Source organism: Ptychodera flava, chromosome 4 (assembly GCF_041260155.1).
Source record: "Ptychodera flava strain L36383 chromosome 4, AS_Pfla_20210202, whole genome shotgun sequence".
Taxonomy (NCBI): domain Eukaryota; kingdom Metazoa; phylum Hemichordata; class Enteropneusta; family Ptychoderidae; genus Ptychodera; species Ptychodera flava.
Window position 1 is genome coordinate 29,001,446 of NC_091931.1, and position 18,979 is coordinate 29,020,424.

The following is an 18,979-nucleotide window of genomic DNA, read 5'->3' on the forward strand; positions in this document are numbered from 1 at the left end:
AATTCAATATAACACATAGTTCTACTGCTTTCAAACTTTACTGCATTAATGTATTTGAATATGTAACACACCATCACATTGTGGGTGGTTGCAGTAGGTATAGAAGACATTATAAATTCTACTGATCATTGTCTTCTCAACTTTTGTTCCGAGAGAAGATGCACATGTGAATTCATCATACAATTGAAAATGATGTAACTGCTGAATTGTCTGTCCATGACAATACCTGTAATGTGGTAGATGGAATTGAAGCCAAGTCCAAATCTACCAACTTTCAGTGGATCCTCTCTTTTACCACTCTGCTCGGGTCTCTGAATATTTAACCAATCTTGGTCGGAGAAAGTTGTATTGTTGTAAGCATACAATGCTGGTCCATGGTACTTCTTTAAGTCATCCGACCAGAGATTGTCAACAGGGTAGTCTGAGTCATCATACAAGAACTTCACTTCAGTTGCGCCAGCGTCATCAGCATTTGGATGATTTCCTAAACAAATGTGAAAGGTCAGTAAAATTAATCCTAAAACTTGCTTTGATTATAAGGAACCATCTTACAAAAGTATTTGCAAGCACTTTTTGGATTGAATTAATCATCTAACAATGTAAACCAATGTACATTTTAATTGAACTCATTCTACACACGAATGACATTTTCTTTTTTATGTCTCGCCATTGATGTCGCCATATTATGGCCAAGCTTGTATAAATGTATGATAATAAAGAGTAGTTTATAGTCATAAACATGCACATTACTATGTCTAATTTCCTATCGTTTTGAAATATAATACGCATCTTCGAGGATGTCTACTTAACTATGCTGTGGTATTGATATTTCTCAAAGAACTGTCAATTCACGGCATAGAAATACCAGTTTTTCCTTTTTACTTTATCTACGGCAAATTATCACATCTCCTGTGCGATTAAGGCATTGATTCTGAAACATGACCTCTGCATTACAGATGTTAGATATAAAAACTGACCTTAAGAATTTGACCACCCTCCGGATATTTGTCGAGAATTCTCCTTAAGTACAAATACAGTGGTGGAAGTTTCTGGCCGAAGTCATCATCTGAAAAAAATGAACCATACAGTGACAAGGTTTGGCTAGGATATTAAGAACTAATCGTAACAACTACAAAGGAATATCACATGTTTTGAGCCTTCCAGAACTAGTACTTGTCGATCGTTTGTCAGAATATCATGCAACAAATTATCATGTCAGGTAAAGATGCTCAGAATACACACACAAACAGTGGAGATACAGAATGCTGTAGTATTGTTAATCGTCAATTGTAAGATAAATTCGAAGAATTGTAAAATCAACCGGGTAGTAATTTTATGACGTGGTTGATACGATGTCACTGTGCTACCGTTCTCTCAGTTTAACCGGTATTGTAGGACATGGTAATCCTGTAGCATTTGATGGACAGATTCAGCGAATTTACACTGAATTTATGCGAAAACGCCAGAAGTAATGTTACTGTAAAGTAGCACTATTGACAAACCCTGCCCTGCCAGTCTTAACGTTAATAACCAAGGCGTCATGCCATACTCACTTTCCGAGTCTTTTTGTTCCTTCGAAAACTGTGTCACTGGTAGTCACAACAAATACAAAATTCAAAAGTCGTTTATATTAAAGCCTTTGTTGTGATAGTAGGCTTGGAAGGCGTCAATTTGAATACCTATTTCTTAAAAGCCTGACGACCTCTAATTTCCACGAACACTGAAAGTCACTCACAAAATGGAAAGTCAGCTATAAATAAATATTCCCATGGCAATCGAAATCTGCTAATAACAATCTACTACTTGATAATTATTCTAATTTGAAAACCATGTTACTATCATTACTGAGAAGAATAAAATGTTTTCTATTTACATTTGTTAGGATTAGTGGGTTATAACATGCTCGTATTTTTACCAAAATCCAGATGCCGAGGGTCTAGCTGTACAATGATACTATTTACGACTGTATTTTCCTGAGTGTGGGAAATTGTATGGGCAGTCCTGACTTAATGTTTCTACATCAGAAAAAATGTACACGCGTTTGGGACTTTGGACTGATTTTACCCACCGGCAAACATAAGTGCATGCACTTGGAACCAAGCAATCTGCTCAACCATACTCAATAAATAGTAAATGTTGTTAACTTTGAACACTGCTACACAGAGATATCTGAATCCCTTGATCAACTATCGAAAGAAAAATGTTCAGCGATGTTTGATAAAGTTTGTGTGCGATGTACGACAGACAGTATGTATATGCGAATGTTTCATCGAACATTATAGCCTGTGGAGGGTCAAGGTCACAAAAATTGTAACAACTTAGCTCAGTTGCTGAACAGGTCGTCATTAACTAAAGATATCGGGATTTAATGTACCTTTTTGATTGTGATGTCTCCACTAGACTATAGGTGCAATATACGCTGTAAGTTAAAATCTGATGGAAAATTTGTGCCTTACTAAACTATTCAATTATTTCAGATGAAACGATAGTTTTTAAGTGACTTAGGGAGCCGTCATTATTTACGGCCTGGGGGGGGGTCGGAGAAATTTCATCGGAAACTCTGAAATTTGAGTAACCCCCTACCAACCATGATGAATTTGAGTAACCTCCCCTCTGTAACACAAACTTTGACTGAACCCCCATTTAGAAAAGTAAAATATCAAGACCAGTATATTGTAAAATTTACAAAAATACAGCAATAGTAAAAACTTTTCATATCCTGGTGTACTCTGCTAGATTATCATTGGTTATCTCATGACGATTGAAAAAGGTGAAACTAACAAAATGCGATTCAAAGTCACGACAAAATGTAGATTTTAAAGCTCATACTATAACCAGTATCCAACCATACAGTATTGTTTACTCCCGGATCAAAGATTTTGAGAAATTGACGTGTGAAATGGTGTATTTTGAGAGGTGTTACAATTCATTTTGCATCAAAAATTGAGTAATGCCCCTTCTCTCTCCTCCACATTTTAGCAACCCCCTTGTAGCTTTGTATTTTTTGAGTGAACCCCTCACATTCCTCCGACCCCCAGGCCGTAAATAATGACTGCTCACTTAGTCACATTTTGTCACTCTTTATCACCAGTCGCTATATAATTGGATCTATTTGAACATACAAAGACACACACAAAAATAGTGTCAATGACACTGTGCTCCCATTTTACAGAGATACTAAGTACAAGTACACACTTGACATTGCATTCTTACAGGTTGATTACTAAGAAAATTCCATTGCGAGTCCAAATTAATATTATACCCAGCAATATGAAATGCTCAATCTTATAATGACTTTTACACATCTGACAGAAAACAACCCTAGGATCAATACTATTAAGTTTTAAAGCAATCCAACAAATACTTTTGGAGAAATTGATTTTTTAACAAAAATGGGAAAAATACAAATATGAAAATTTCACCACAATTGGAACAACTCTGACAACGGCCAACCCTACGATCATACATACAAGTTTTCAAGGCAATGGGATGAGCACTTTCAGAAAAGAAGATTTTGACCAAAAACGGGAAAATCGCCCAAAAATTAAACTTTCAAAATTTCACCACATTTGAAGAAATCTAACTAAAGTCGCTATAAAGAGCCTGCATACCAAGTTTCAACTAAATCTGGCCAGTGATTACAGAATTTTAGCATTTGCAGGATTTTTTCCTTCCCCCCTCATTTGCATATTTATGACTATGAGATGTTCATTTCAACAAATTCACATCTCCACCCCTGGGTGCACCTGTCCACCAAATACTAAGATGGTAGGTGCTGCGGTTTAGGAGTTTTTAATGTGGACGGACATACATCTGCACATACTAACTAACATACATACATACATGCATACATGAATACATGCATGCATACATACATACATACATACATACATACATACTTAAGGTAGCTTTCCACCTTTGCGTCGACCTATTTTCAAACCTGAATTTTGCCATCACGATGTGTACTTTTACCCAAGTATTATATATCACCTGAAAGCTATTGCTATGAATTTTTTTGTTTTATCAAGAAAATTAGTGTGCGATGAATTTTTTTGAAGATCTTAGTGAAAGTGTAAAGAAAATGGGTGGTCTCACGTAAAAAAGTTTAAGTCTGAGCGGAGAGGGGCTATTGTTAGTTGATAACGGGCAATTGGTCTTCAGAATACTGGCTACAAAACCGTGTCTCAGATTTTTGAAAAAGGCCTTAGTTTTTTCACATCGTTGAGTCAAAGTTTATACACCGATTACTCTTACAACGCCGCCTAATTAAGCAGCAATAACTCGACTTTAAAAATCTTCATAAAGAAACTGAGACACGGTTTTGGAGACAACCTACTTGACAAACGTCTGTGAAAATCTGGTGAACTTCCGTTCACGCGTTCTCGAGTTAAACTCTTTTGAACGTGCTGCAATGTGACAAAATGCCGACTGAGAAAAAGGCGATTTAGTAAATTGGTTCGATTTATTACGGTGGCCCCTACACGCCACGGAACTCTACTACTTTTGAATATAAACTCTAATTTTTCTTGTCAATATCTTTAATATTTGTAAGAGATTTTATTTCTCCACCGCAAGCTTTTAATTTTGTACGGGCAACTTTATCTTAACATTATCTTAACTTTAACTTCTCGAAAGTAGTTTTAGTTTTAACAATAAACAAAATATGTTTCTCAAAAGTATTTTTTATTTTGTAAAACAAAAGTAAAATTTTTTCAAGATAACAAACTCCCCTACACGTCATGGAAATTTATTACTTTTGAACATAAACTCATATTTCTTGACAATATATTTAATATTTGTAAGAAATTTTATTTCTCCACAGCAAACTTTTATTTCTGAACGGGGAAACTTTATTTTTGGGTAAACTGTTTTTAAAAACTTTTAACAAAAACACTTTAACTTTTAAAAAATAACTTTAACTTTGAACAAAATATTTGTTTCTCAAAAACGTTTTTTATTTCGAAAAGAAGTAAAAATTGTTCACAGCAAGAGTTTAAGATTTTTGCTGAGCGCGAACTGAGTTACTTAAATGACATAACCTTATGTTTTTAGAGCAGAAAACTTAAATTCTTAAAGAAAAGTTTTATTTTTCAGGAGTAAAATTAATTTCTTTATGGAAATAAGATTTTCTCAGAGCAGCAAATTGAAATATAGTGAATAAAACTTTTTTCTCAATGGACAGAAATTATTTTCTGAAGACAACAAAACTAATTTTTTCAAGATATATTTTCTACATATGAGTGTGGTTTAAGAATTTGGTAAAACTGAACTGAGAAAGAACGAAAAAGGAAGGATGAAAAAGTCAAACTTACTTTTCTTCAGAGCGAAATTTATTTCTGAGAGGAGAAATATTTCATGTGAGGGCGCAATTACCTATAATGCATAGCAAACTCTTTCTAGCGAGAGTGAACATATTTTTATGGAAATCCGGTCACGACATGCGACATGCGACTTCAAAACTGCGACCTGCGTCCTGCGTGTTTGTCAAACTCCGACCTGCGTCCTGTGTATTTGTCAAACTGCAACCTGCGACCTGCGAGATCACGACCTGATCCATGATTTTAGGTATTTGGTGTTTATTGAGAGTATCAAAAGCAGTCACAAGTAATATCAGTGATAGGTGGTGTCATTTAGGAATGAGATGGGCTTCGATGACACAGCTGTGTTGGCTGATGTCTGTAAATTGAAAGTCTGTTTTGCAAAGTGTACTAATCATTATGAAATCTGCAGTTCATATGAAAAGCATGACAAGTTCCTGACACTTTTCTGTTTCCTCTATGAGGATTCAGTAATAAGAAAGCAACATGCACTAATATTTCACAATCACATTTTTCTTACAACAGTTCTGGACATCTGCTTTATGCATAAAAAGAGTGGAGTACATTCACAGCTCATTCAAAATACTGTATTCAAACTTTAGAATTGACACTTTTAAGTTCCTATCTTACAACTGACATGACAACAATTTCATTAAAACACAGAATGACTGAATATTAAAATATACTCTAAAAATTATATATATATATATATATATATATATATATATATTCTGAATTATTCAATTATATTCTACTTTTTGTTTTACCTTTGTCGCGCGCAGGGGGGGTCACCCTGTTTTCGAAAGTTGGAATAGGGGGGTCAGCCCTCTGGCCAAAGAAACTGACCAGTCCCTTATGTACAAGTCCGTTGATGTATGACAAACAGATTGATTTTGCAACATCGCTGCATCAAAAAAAAATTCTTTGAAGGAAGAATGCAAAAAAAAAAAATTGCCAGGATTCACAGGGAAAAAAAAATACATCCAGTGGAACGTGGAAAAAATATAATGCCCCCTAAAATTCTTCCAGACCCCCCCAGGATATCAAATGGTCCACCCCTAAGTATTCCATAAAAAATAAGGAAGAAAATCATAACTTCGATAACTGCTATAGGAATAACTCACCGATCTCTATCAAATTTGCACAGTATTTGCCACGACGGCTACTTTGATGCTGCCATCATCGCTCCACACCTTGAAATCTCGCAGGCAGGCCCCCAGTCGATCTGCGACTTACAAACTGCGAGATAAATAATGTCTACGGCTGGGTGGGGTGCATGGTCACCGAATCGAAGTACAACAACCACAGAATACTTCTTTAGACCTAAACTAGGTCATTTCGATCTGTGAAATACCACCACTTTAGGAACAACATATACAACAACATGCTTGTTGAAGTAGGCCTATCAAAACATATTTATTCATGAAAATCGTGATCAGTTGAGCATTGTCCCTTTGAAACCGGACTTGAAAGCAACCGAACAACACGTAGGCCAACACAGCTGTGTCATCGAAGCTCATCTCTTTCCTACACCACCTATCACTGATATTACTTGTGACTGCTTTTGATACTCTCAATAAACACCAAATACCTAAAATCATGGATCAGGTCGTGATCTCGCAGGTCGCAGTTTCAAACTCGCAGGTGGCAGCAAGGCCAGCCCACCCGGAAGTCGCAGGTTGCAGTTTGACAAACACGCAGGACGCAGGTCGGAGTTTGACAAACACACAGGATGCAGGTCGCAGTTTTGAAGTCGCAGGTCGCATGTCGCATGTCGTGACCGGATTTCCATATATTTTTGGGAAGAGTAAAACATTTTTCCGACGAGCAAAACTATTTTAACGGCGGCGGAAGTTAAAGTATCCCACCATGCAACACCCAAGTGTGATGACCCAGAGTCTCCGAGTTGGTAGCCGGTATCAGACAGTTCGTGTTCGTGTCGGCTACATGGACGATCTGCTCTCCGAGACAACCATGACTGACTTCATCAGCGATACGGGCACGCCCGCCCGGCCCTACCCTGCCTGCTTACGATGCTGTGTGTTGGGGCTGTATAACGCCGGGAACTCACAACATCGTACACAGGGCTACGGGCACGCGGGTCAGTTGCCATTTGTCTGAGTCCCCGAAGAACGGTTTTATGTTTGAGTGATTCGTTCTGACGGCAGACGGTGTGCGACGGGACCGCATTGGGGTTCTTCATTAGCTCTGCATTGCATAGCCCTGCGTACACGGTACAGGTCTGTGTGTTCCCGGCGTTATACGCTGGGAACACACAGACCTGTACGCAGGGCTATGCATGGCAGGGCTGTGTGTTACCGGCGTTATACAGTCTCCCACCACATAACACCGGTAACACACAGCCAATGTGTGTGATATTCATTTTTTCTAAGAGGAGAAGCCAGATTCGTAATTTATAGAAACTGAAACTGAACCGAGCCCGCCAGATTTGACCACAGTCGCGGACTGGTTTTGACTTTCACGTGTGTTTTGCGGGGTCAAAAACGTGAAAGTCAACCAGCCCGTAAAAGGCATATCCCGTCCGAAAACACCACAGCTGTGGACCCACAACTACTGTATTGAACCACGCTCGACTGTGGTCAAATCTGGTGGGCCAGGTTCAGTTTCAGTCGAAGACTCTATCATTACGAATCTGGCTGATAGAAAAGATGACTATCACACAACATCAACTGATGAAGGAATAGCTCTGCATGGCAGGGCTGTGTGTTACCGGCGTTATGTGGTGGGAGGCCGTATAACGCCGGTAACACACAGCCCATGCAGAGCTAATGAAGGAACCCAATGCGGTCCATCCCGTCGCACAATGTCTGCAGTCAGGACGAATCACTCAAACACAAAACCGTTCTTCGGGGACTCAGACAAGTGGCAACTGTTGAACTGACTGTTTGCGTGCCCGTGCCCATAGCCCTGCGTACGATGCTGTGTGTTCCCGGCGTTATACGGCCCCAACACACAGCATCGTACGCAGCAGGGTAGGGCCGGGCTAGCTGCAGTACAGTACGGCAAACCGTCCGACCCAAATACCCAGGTAAAACCTCGAGGTACTGTACTGCAGCTAGGGCCGGGCTAGCGTGCCTGTATCGCCGATGAAGTCAGTCATGGTTGTCTCGGAGACTCTGGGTCATCAAACTTGGGTGTTGCATGGTGGGATACTTTAACTTCCGCCGCCGTTAAAATAAAGTTTTGCTCGTCGAAAAAATGTTTTACTCTTCCCCAAAATATGTTTACTCTCGCTAAAAAGAGTTTGCTATGCATTATAGGTAATTGCGCCCTCACATGAAATATTTCTCCTCTCAGAAATAAATTTCGCTCTGAAGAAAAGTAAGTTTGACTTTTTCATCCTTCCTTTTTCGTTCTTTCTCAGTTCAGTTTTACCAAATTCTTAAACCACACTCATATGTAGAAAATATATCTTGAAAGAATTAGTTTTGTTGTCTTCAGAAAATAATTTCTCGCCATTGAAAAAAAAGTTTTATTCTCTGTATTTCAATTTGCTGCTCTGAGAAAATCTTTTTTCCATAAAGAAATTAATTTTACTCTTGGAAAAATAAAACTTTTCTTTAAGAATTTAAGTTTTCTGCTCTAAAGACATAAGGTTATGTCATTTAAGTAACTCAGTTCGCGCTTAGCAAAATCTTAAACTCTTGCGTTGAACAACTTTTACTTCTTTTCGAGTAACGCTTTTGAGAAACAAATATTTTGTTCAAAGTTAAAGTTATTTTTTAAAAGTTAAAGTTTTTTTTGTTAAAAGTTTTTAAAAACAGTTTACCCCAAAAATAAAGTTTCCCCGTTCAGAATAAAAGTTTGCTGTGGAGAAATAAAATTTCTTACAAATATTAAATATATTGTCAAGAAATATGAGTTTATGTTCAAAAGTAATAAATTTCCATGACGTGTAGGGAGTTTGTTATCTTGAAAAAATTTTACTTTTGTTTTACAAAATAAAAAATACTTTTGAGAAACATATTTTGTTTATTGTTAAAACTAAAACTACTTTCGAGAAGTTAAAGTTAAGATAATGTTAAGATAAAGTTGCCCGTACAAAATTAAAAGTTTGCGGTGGAGAAATAAAATCTCTTACAAATATTAAAGATATCGTCAAGAAAAATTAGAGTTTATATTCAAAAGTAATAGAGTTCCGTGGCGTGTAGGGGCCACGGTAGTTTTTTCCTTTTGAATGACAATAAACAATGTAGTCAACCGACAAAACACTAAAACCAGATAGTGAAATCAAAGTGTTCAACTTCAACAGTATATTCACTCATTGAAATCAGTGTCAACGGTCGAAATGAGGCTAAAAAGGGTGAATTTTGGGAGCGTTGTACTCTTTTTAGAGCGCAATCTACACAGTAGCTGATGAGTAAATAAACTTGGGGAGTGCCAGGGAAGGGATTATGCATAATCTGTTGACTGATTAGTTGTAGGTTTAAATAGAGTATTAACTGTTCGACCTAACTGTCGGAACTGCTACGGCATCTCGATGCCGTCTACACGAGCGCTTGGACTAATTACCTCCATGACAAGCGTACACTACAGTGTAAGTTTATGGCAGCATTCGATTCGACCTCGGAAACGACTCACTGCTGCGGAATGAAAGCGAGCCCGATGAGTGATATAGGGAAAACAATATTGGCTGACAACAAAATATCTGCGTTTGTATGTGGATGTACATTTGCGGTGTCTGTGATCATGGAGATAAAAAGAACAGCTCCATGCTGTGATTCGTTACGGTTAGAGTAACCGAGGATTCAGTGAGCAGCCATATTTTAGTTCTTCACGCGCCTTGAAAACCGATTAACACTAATCAAACTACGAGCATTTCTGAGACAATAGTTCGTCCTCACTCTGTACAGCATTTCTGTGGGTGAAGACCGTTTCTGGAGTCATGAACTAATCGCCTGTCGGTGGCATAAAAGTCAAAGGAGAGAAGTTGAGAAAACATGAACATAGAGAAAAGTACGTCATTTCATCAAGTGCAAGTTGCATGCGATAGACCTCTCGTCAAGCGTCATACGTCACAGCATGGAGGTAGTAGTCTTCCTACCTCCATGGTCACAGATAGATAACTCTCTGCTGTTGTTCGTATCCAACATGAGTACCATCGATTCCAGGCGAATATGATATCAGACCCGTCTTCATTACATGTAAATCTCAGGATTAGGATGGTGTTTTGCACTGTATTCAAGTAGTTAGTCCGTAAGCGTCTCATTCAATGGTTTACCGACCAATGATGACATGTTGATGAAAACTCAGGGCGATTACGTTATTACGTTGTGACGGTCAAATTCATATTGAAATTTGTCTTCGGTCCTGCAGCATTTTGGATAACAATGCTGTCGTGTCCATTCCCATAAAATCATTTGATTCACATTCGTCCGGTGTACGATGAACATTTTTAGTCGACGTATGTTTTTACCTTGTCAAGGTCGGTTTCTCATTTAGTGTAGGGTGGTTGCATTGTACGATTATTGGGTAATAGCGCGGTCCGGAAACGAAATGGGACAAGGAAAAACGGGACCGCGGGATTCAAACGACTTCGACATTATCAGTTCACTGCCATTGTGCCAAAACGTCTGCAAACCATAGCAGCTATTGTTTTGTGGCGTGGGATTTCTGCATCGCTACGTATTTTGCCTTGGGAAATTTTGCTGTCGCTCTCTTGCAGCCCATGCAATTTGTTTCCACCTTGTATTTTCTAATCCCAAGTAGTTCCAGTGCCGCGGCTTCTGATATTTCATTTTTATTCATAAATTGTTCAACTCACTTAGTATTCTCATCGAACGGACAATGTCGGGTTTCTAGACCTTTCGGCGCAAAGTCGTTTCGGCCGCACAATTTCCGACCCCAAGACGTTTAGGCAACGCGACCAAAGACGTTTCGGCACTATCTGGTTGGGGGACCTCGTGCCAAATGTTACAAATCAAACACTGAGAAGTAAAGTATCAGCATTCACATGCTTTAAAGTTTGTGAGAACATGGTGAAAAACCGTCGAAAAGAGTTTCATATCATTTTCAATAGCAATAGCCGCCGACACTGTCAAAGTTTGAAAAGCGGGGCCTAAACGGCACTGTAAAAGTCAGACTGGTCAAAACGCAAAGGTCACGCTTATGAATATGACTGGTCTGTCAGTTACTAATAAGTTTGAAGGGAAAAAATGAATCGTAACGGGGGTGTCGAAATGTCTTGGGGCCAAAAGAAGCCGAAACTTCGGCCGAAAGAGGCCGAATGTTGCTTGAATGTTGAAGATGTGAAGGGTGTCTGTTGCGGTATTCAAGTGTTCCCGCTGTCACTAAGGCCGCCAGTGGAACGTACCATTTATGTATACGGGACAGCCTCTTCAAAGATGTTTAACATTACGAAACTTATCCACCACTCCTGGTGCTTTCAAAGCACAAAAATGTCCCAGATAAAACATTTAGTGCATGGGCCATTTGTGTAATCTGAAATTGTACCGTCAACAATGTCATAAGTGTGACCTTGTCCGATTGTGTTCGATAAATTGTGATCTTTTGGGAGCGGCCACCCCTATGAGAAAAACGGTAAGACCCACCTTTCGACGCCTAATTGCCAGGTACACACTATGGTCTTGACCCACGCAGTGAACGGTAGGTGCTAATGGGATTTTCACAGCGTATGTTGTCCAAGTGCATGTGAATACTGTGACGCTGCTTGCTTAGCGTAATCCCTTGTCAATCAAGACTTAACGGTAGTCTCAAACGCCAAAATGTACACCTGTGCCTCTCGTACATTTTTATTCCAAAATTTCACCCAAAAACAGGAACTTCACGACCAAGATATTCTACACACAAGGAAGATCATATTATAGGAATACTTTTAAGGGATAAAAGAAAAATCGTGTTTTTGACTCAAATACCAAAACAAAGGCGGAAAGCTACCTTAAGTACGTACATACATACAGACAGACAGACAGATAGACATGCATGCATACATACATTTGCTTTTACAGCTTTCAACCTCCAACAGCCGACCAAACTATTAATATCAGCTTGTCCAACTTGATACTACTGTTTATAATAATATAAACAAGAATTAATTACATTTCAATTAAAGTAAACATGCATTGCTTATCAAGATTACGTCATAAAAAACAGCACATCTGTCACGTTATAAAGAATCTTCAGTTGGTTATCTTTATCAGTATTTTCATCCTATAAACCAAGCACATTTTAACTCTCAACATTGCAAGTAAGTTCTGTTGAATAAGTTGAGCCTGTAGGTACTCAGAGAAAGCGCACCGAAGAGACAAATGTTTGCAACCTAAGAAGTTCAAGGTCATCAAAAGCATTATAAGGAATCATGTAACACTCTGTAGCTCGAACTTTCAACCTTACATTTAGATACATAGACGATGTCATTTCATTGAATAACTCTGAATTCAGTAAATATCTCGCTATGATTTATCCTCCAGAATTGGAGATTAAAGAAACTACAGAAACGGCCTCTTCTGCTTCATATCTGGACATTTTACTTGAATTTGACTCTAATGGTCACCTTTCTACTAGGCTATATGACGAGAGAGATGATTTCAACTTTAGTATAATCAATTTTCCACACCTCATCAGTAATATTCCACTCTCACCTGCTTATGGGGTATACATTTCCCAGCTTATTCGATATGCAAGAGCATGCAGTTCATATGATGATTTTGTAGAGAGACATGGCCATCTCTCTTACAAACTGTTAAATCAAGGTTACACCAGAGCAAGACTTGTCTCTACATTCAAACGCTTTTTTGGCAGGTATCGCAAGCTGGTAGATAAATACAATATCTCTCTTCGACAAATGATCACTGATGGCATCGGTGACATGGGGCCTTAGTTAGTGACCACTACCTATCTGACTTACAGATTGATATATGAGGGTGCCACAAGTGGGTGGGATGCGCTTACTATTTTCGAAACACCTGACATCACTTCTTGGTCTTTTGGCCAGAGGTCCATATATCTTTCTTTCATGAATTTGACTTTGTTTGTGTACCGTCTATTTACTGTCTGTTCTGTGCTGTTTTGTGTCTCTGTTTACAACTATTGTCTTACAAATTCTGACCTAGTGTTATTGGATTATGGATTGGTATGATTGCGATTATTGCACTGTTTACACAGATTGCACAATTGCTATAAATAGAACATGAATCTTATAGCCCAGCTTTACCATAAAAACCCTATCACTTTGACCACTCTTTTAATTGACCACTCTATTTTTTTCCTCAAAAAGTAATTTTATTTTATCCTTACTAAGTCGACCATAAATGGAAATTGGAACTTTCTCTATCTCTATTTATTTGACCAACCTATCATGACAAACTGTTATGAGCAATTTCTTTTAGATAACATACAGAGAACAATACATGACGGTACAGAATATGTCAAAGTTGGGATTCAGGAAAGTTGCCTTTACATGTTTTAATCATCCAAGATGGTAAGCATTTCACTATGAACTGTCAAAAAAGTTGAATTTTCTAATAGTTCTACACTAAAATTATATTGGCTTGTTGATTTCCTAATTAATTCAACTATTTAAAATCATATTAATTACTTTTTCTGGGTGAATTGATAGGGTGTATACAGTACAAGATTTACAGACAATGCAAGTCATAATCAGTTAAAACATCAATTACCGTCTAACATTGCATCATTCCTATAAATAACACCTCCGCATGGAACAGCACAATCATAATCTGCTCATTCACACAGGCACTACTTGACTTTGAATGAATGACCTACTACATTTCACCTGTGTACCAAATTTGAAAGCATGGCAAAAGTACCTCAAAATTTGCAAATTTTGCCATGAGTTCTCCGAGTCATCTTCATGTCACTCCTAGGAACCTGCACACCCAATTAGAAAGTAATGGTATACACAGTTTCAAAGAAGATTTTTTTAACCAAAACTGGCAAAAATTGCCTAAAAATATGAATATGCAAAGTTTGCCATAATTTTGATGAATTCTATTTCAGTCGCACAGATCGCCAAAAAAAGGAAGTATCATGAATATTAATTTATATGTCAAGGGTCGTCTATTGACCAATCAGAACTGTGCGCAAACAATGTGCGCAGTGAACCGTCATCGATAACACATGGTTTTGACACGTATGATCACAGCATCAGAAGTTGCCGTAGTACCCTGTACAATTTCAACGTTCAGTGTGTATACTCGGTAAGTGTTTTTCCCAAGGATTCTAGATGTTTATTGTGCGCATTAAGCTAAGATAAGTAGTGTTATTCGATGTATTCGGCTATTGATGCGGAGAGTGTCTTGCTCACTTCGCTATCGCAGTATCGCGAGTTCAGAGCAGTACAGTACTGATACGCTAGCCTTGACAGCAAACGTCGTACTAATAAGGGTTTACTTATTTTGAAGACGGTCTTCATCGATATCTCCACATTTCAAGAATATGCTTGATCCTCTCAGAGTTCTCCAGAAACATTTTTTCGGACATTATTGTTAATCGTGACCCTCAACATGCTCAAACTTGAGACAATTTGCGGAGTGATAGCTGTGAGGTGTCTGCAAGCCCTACAGTACTAGATCCGAGAGTCACGCCGTCAAAACATATCAAACATGAGTATTTTTGTCAGACTGAGACATTGCCAATACTCACAAAGATGTATCGTGTATTTTTTGTCAGATTTATGTCAATGATGGCCGAATTGGATGAACGTGTAACAATCAAAGTCCGTAGCACAATAAGTGGGTAAGTTATTTGAGCATGTCATCATACACTTGTCTTTTGAATTGTCAATCAGCGCCGCAGTTTATTGGTGTCGAGTTTACAATTTACAACCCTTTGCTTTCCTCCATCGTCAAACTATTCAGTTACTTTTTCGTCAAAAAAGTCACAAAAATAGCTTTGTGAAATTCGTGTAATTTTTGTAACACAATTGCTAGTATTTTCCTAATTTGTTGACACTCACTTAATGTACTTTGTTCAGGTATCACTTTTTCCACATTCGTCCCCATGTGGATGTGCCACTGGTTGTGAAGAAGGAGGACCACAACAAAAAAGATCCAAAGGCCATGTCAGTCACCATGCCAACACTAGATTCAATTCCAAGTTACCTTCACGATGCTGTCACCCGAGAGGCTGATAAGAGGTACCCCAAACCCCAAGTCATACACGATATAGCTGGCAAGCAAGTAGGCCGTGTACCAGCCAATCTTTGTGCTGCATTCAGGAGAATACTTGCAGGTGGCGAGGCCTCTATTACATGGTATGTACCTGGGCATATCTATCATACAGTTGTCAGATCCAATTCAAAGATTGGCAATCAGCACTGCCTTGCTCATTCAAAACACTAGAGTTGTGATTCTGTTTTAGAGTTGATCTAAGAAATTCTGAAATTTTGTTCATTTCTTTTATTGTGCTGTTTGTTTTCCCAGCTGCTACTTCTGGACTGTACAGCGAAGTCAAGTACCACCAGCCCAACAGAAGTATCAACGTGGTCACAACTTTGACAGACGAGGAGGTGGAGCTGTTTGTACCTGTAGATATGATGTTGATATACCTGTGGCAAGACGGTGCACAGTATTGAACATGCTGCAAGATACCATTGATAAGATGGAGGGTGATGACTATATTGAGAAGGAATAAAAAGACATAGCTGACAGTCATGCTATCAACAAACTTTTATTTCAGAACACTAAAGAAATTTATACTAGAATAGAACATGTTTTTTCAGTTTGACTATATAAATACATATATATTTATATATATATATATATAAATATTTATATATAAGTATAAAATATTTGTGTTTACCCCTGTTAACTTGCTTTTATATAATCACTGATTGCACAAATTATCTTTTTGAAACTGGAACAATCATTGTTAAAACGTTTTTGATTGGTGCTTCTAATTTTCAAATCACTTCTCGTAAAATACCTTATATATGATTAAACTGTAGAAAAAGAAACCACATCAAAATACTTGTAAAAACTATACTATACTATACTATACTATACTATACTATACTATACTATACTATACTATACTACTCCTGTCCTTTGCACACAAGGATCAGAATGACAACATGTTGTATTTGCAAATCCCTGACAGAAAACTTTAACTGGAATGTAAATTGGTTTTTGTTAAATGTTTCTTAAATTGATATGAATAAATATAATAAAGTCAACATCAGTTTTGTACTCTTATTGACAAGCAAAACCTAAAAAGTGAAAGATATGGCACTTCAGAAAAGGCAAAATAAATGTCCAGGAAATAAAACGGAACTTGAGTACTAAGTGTTTGACTGAATCTTGGAAAAAAGTACTGCTGAGAAAATTGTCCTATTTCACAGCCCGTGTATGACTGAACATCCTAGAACTTTTTGGGGTATGTTGTAGTGTCTTTTAACACCACCTTTCTACAAAAGACATGCTACATCAACATGAACATTACATGGAGCAACTGTTCAATTCGAAATTTGCTAACTCGGTTTGGTAGCTATTTACATGCTCCCTGCATCTGTTCAAAAGTGACAGCAGTAAGTCCTTTCTCTTTGCTTGGAAGAGTTGTTTCTGAAGATCAACCTGTACTTCATTTGGCAATACAGCGAGAAGGATATTTATTTCTTGTTTCAACTGATCATTTGTTTTATTTTCATCCTTTGAGTTATTTATTTCCTCCTCCTCTGTTATACAAATTGGGTTAACATGAGGCATGCGTTCAGGTATTTTTTTTGGACGAGGTAATCAGTGATTATCTTGAACCGCCTAGACTTTGCAGTGCTTTCGAAGTGAAGCAATTCAACTGATAGATTGTTGCCAGCAATTGAAACAAGTTTCCTATTAGGAGTTGGCATCAGATATTTGCTTCTTCGCAGCAATACTCTAAATTCCTGCAAATCATATTCATAACTGGGACGATATCTAGGCCGAGACTCATAATTATTGAGGGAAAGCGTTTCAAAAATTACCATTCTTAGCTTGTTTAAGCTTTCATAATTAGTAATTACACGTTCCCAAAGCTCTGAATTTGCTGAATGTCCAACAATCCATTTCTTCACATTTTGTTATACTCTTCCAAGGCAAAGTCTAGCCCTTGGTGCTGGTCTGCCCTCCTGACCTGGATACAGATTCATACAATGGTAAGACCGATGCCAATTCTGGTGGGTAACATAACCTATCGAATTCATCCAATGCTTCAAGAACAGCATATTTAGGATGTCTACGTCCATTGAAAATTGAAGAAGCTATTTGGCGACCAACCCTCATCAAAACAGAGTCATTGTTTCTGATGCCTTTGCGAAACATTAAAATGGCCATCATATGATTGAGCATGACCTCTGTGATAAAACAATAAGTTTCATCATTTTGTTTTTGATGAGTTACCCACAGCATGAAGTTGGCATATGTGTATTCACTTACAGTGCTATCTCTTACAAATGAGTACAGTAACTCATCCCATACACCGTCGTGAAACTTGAGAAAATTGCCAAATGCTATATGATGGTCACTGCAGTTTTTTTAAAAAAGGAGTGCTTTCTCCGTCTCGAAGCCTTGCGTTTCACCAAAATCCTTGTACAAGATAGGCCAGTACATTTCTTCAAATGATTTCAGAATGTTCATCTCCTCATGGCCAGGGCCAGTTCTTAATACAACCCAATCAAATTCACCCTTTCCATTATAAATGACTTTCTTCACCAAACCCCATGGCAACCCATCACATCTCACAAGAACCCACTCACCTTTACCATTAGCAGTATATTGTTTGACCCCAGCATGTTTTCCTATGGCTTGTAAAACTGCCTTAACAGCATCAATGCTAGCAGGATTGACAAACACAGGTTCAACTAGCTGGATTGCAGCTTTTCTCACTTCATCTTATCATTTACCTCTTGTTTAACCCCACAACTTGTTTTATCATACCCAGAGTATGTATGGAATTTCAGCTGGGTGGGATGTGATTTCTTTCTGCTCTCTTTGATAATTCTTGTGCTTATATGATCATCATTTCTTGCCATAGCTTTTATTTCTTTGGCTATCCAAATGTCACAGGGAATACACTTCTTTGTCTTTTTATTATATTTTCTGTTGCACCTAGGACAAATTTTGAACTCTTCATTCTCAAGTTGCCTTGTTACTTTTATGGCACATTGTCTTTACCATCATTTTTATCAGCCAAGGCAATCGTTAACCGAGACTGAAATGATGATTTCATTTCCCTGTGTAAAATACTTTGCATTTCTTCACTTAACTCTTTCATTTGATGTATCATTTCTGTTGAAGGGATTTTCCAGTTTGACGGCTTAAGGTTTGCATTTTCCTGAAGTGTTGAATTAGGGTCAAGCTGACATACAATTATATTTGTCAGGATATCAAGAGTTTGTTTATTACCCATGCGTGATAACCATGTTTTCATTTGTCTTTGTTCATTGTCAAATGCGTACTCAATTAATCCATCAGGTGCAGGTGGACAAGAACTTTTCATTGTTTTCAACCAATTTCCTAAAGTATCACAGCCTGCCCCTGCTGAGCAGTGCCCAATAATATTTGTTGATAAGTCACTTTTTGTTATTGAGTGATTGACAGCTTGCACAGCAAAGGTAAAATTAGAGACATAATTCAAGTTTCGAGCAGCATACAAATTGTCTATAGCCTGGAGACGGAGAACTTCAG

General features: G+C 38.0%; 2 protein-coding genes across 3 annotated transcripts in view; one reads left to right on the forward strand and one right to left on the reverse strand.

Annotated features, from left to right (window-relative positions):
- Positions 1-18,979, reverse strand: part of LOC139131394 (sacsin-like) — a 72,365-nt gene that overhangs the window by 42,202 nt on the left and 11,184 nt on the right. The gene's annotated exons all lie outside the window — the stretch shown is intronic.
- Positions 14,346-15,953, forward strand: LOC139130562 (uncharacterized). Its single transcript, XM_070696310.1, has 4 exons — positions 14,346-14,518; positions 14,991-15,056; positions 15,295-15,573; positions 15,743-15,953. The coding sequence occupies exons 1-4, from the start codon at positions 14,439-14,441 to the stop codon at positions 15,951-15,953; spliced, it is 636 nt and encodes a 211-aa protein (XP_070552411.1). The 5' UTR covers positions 14,346-14,438.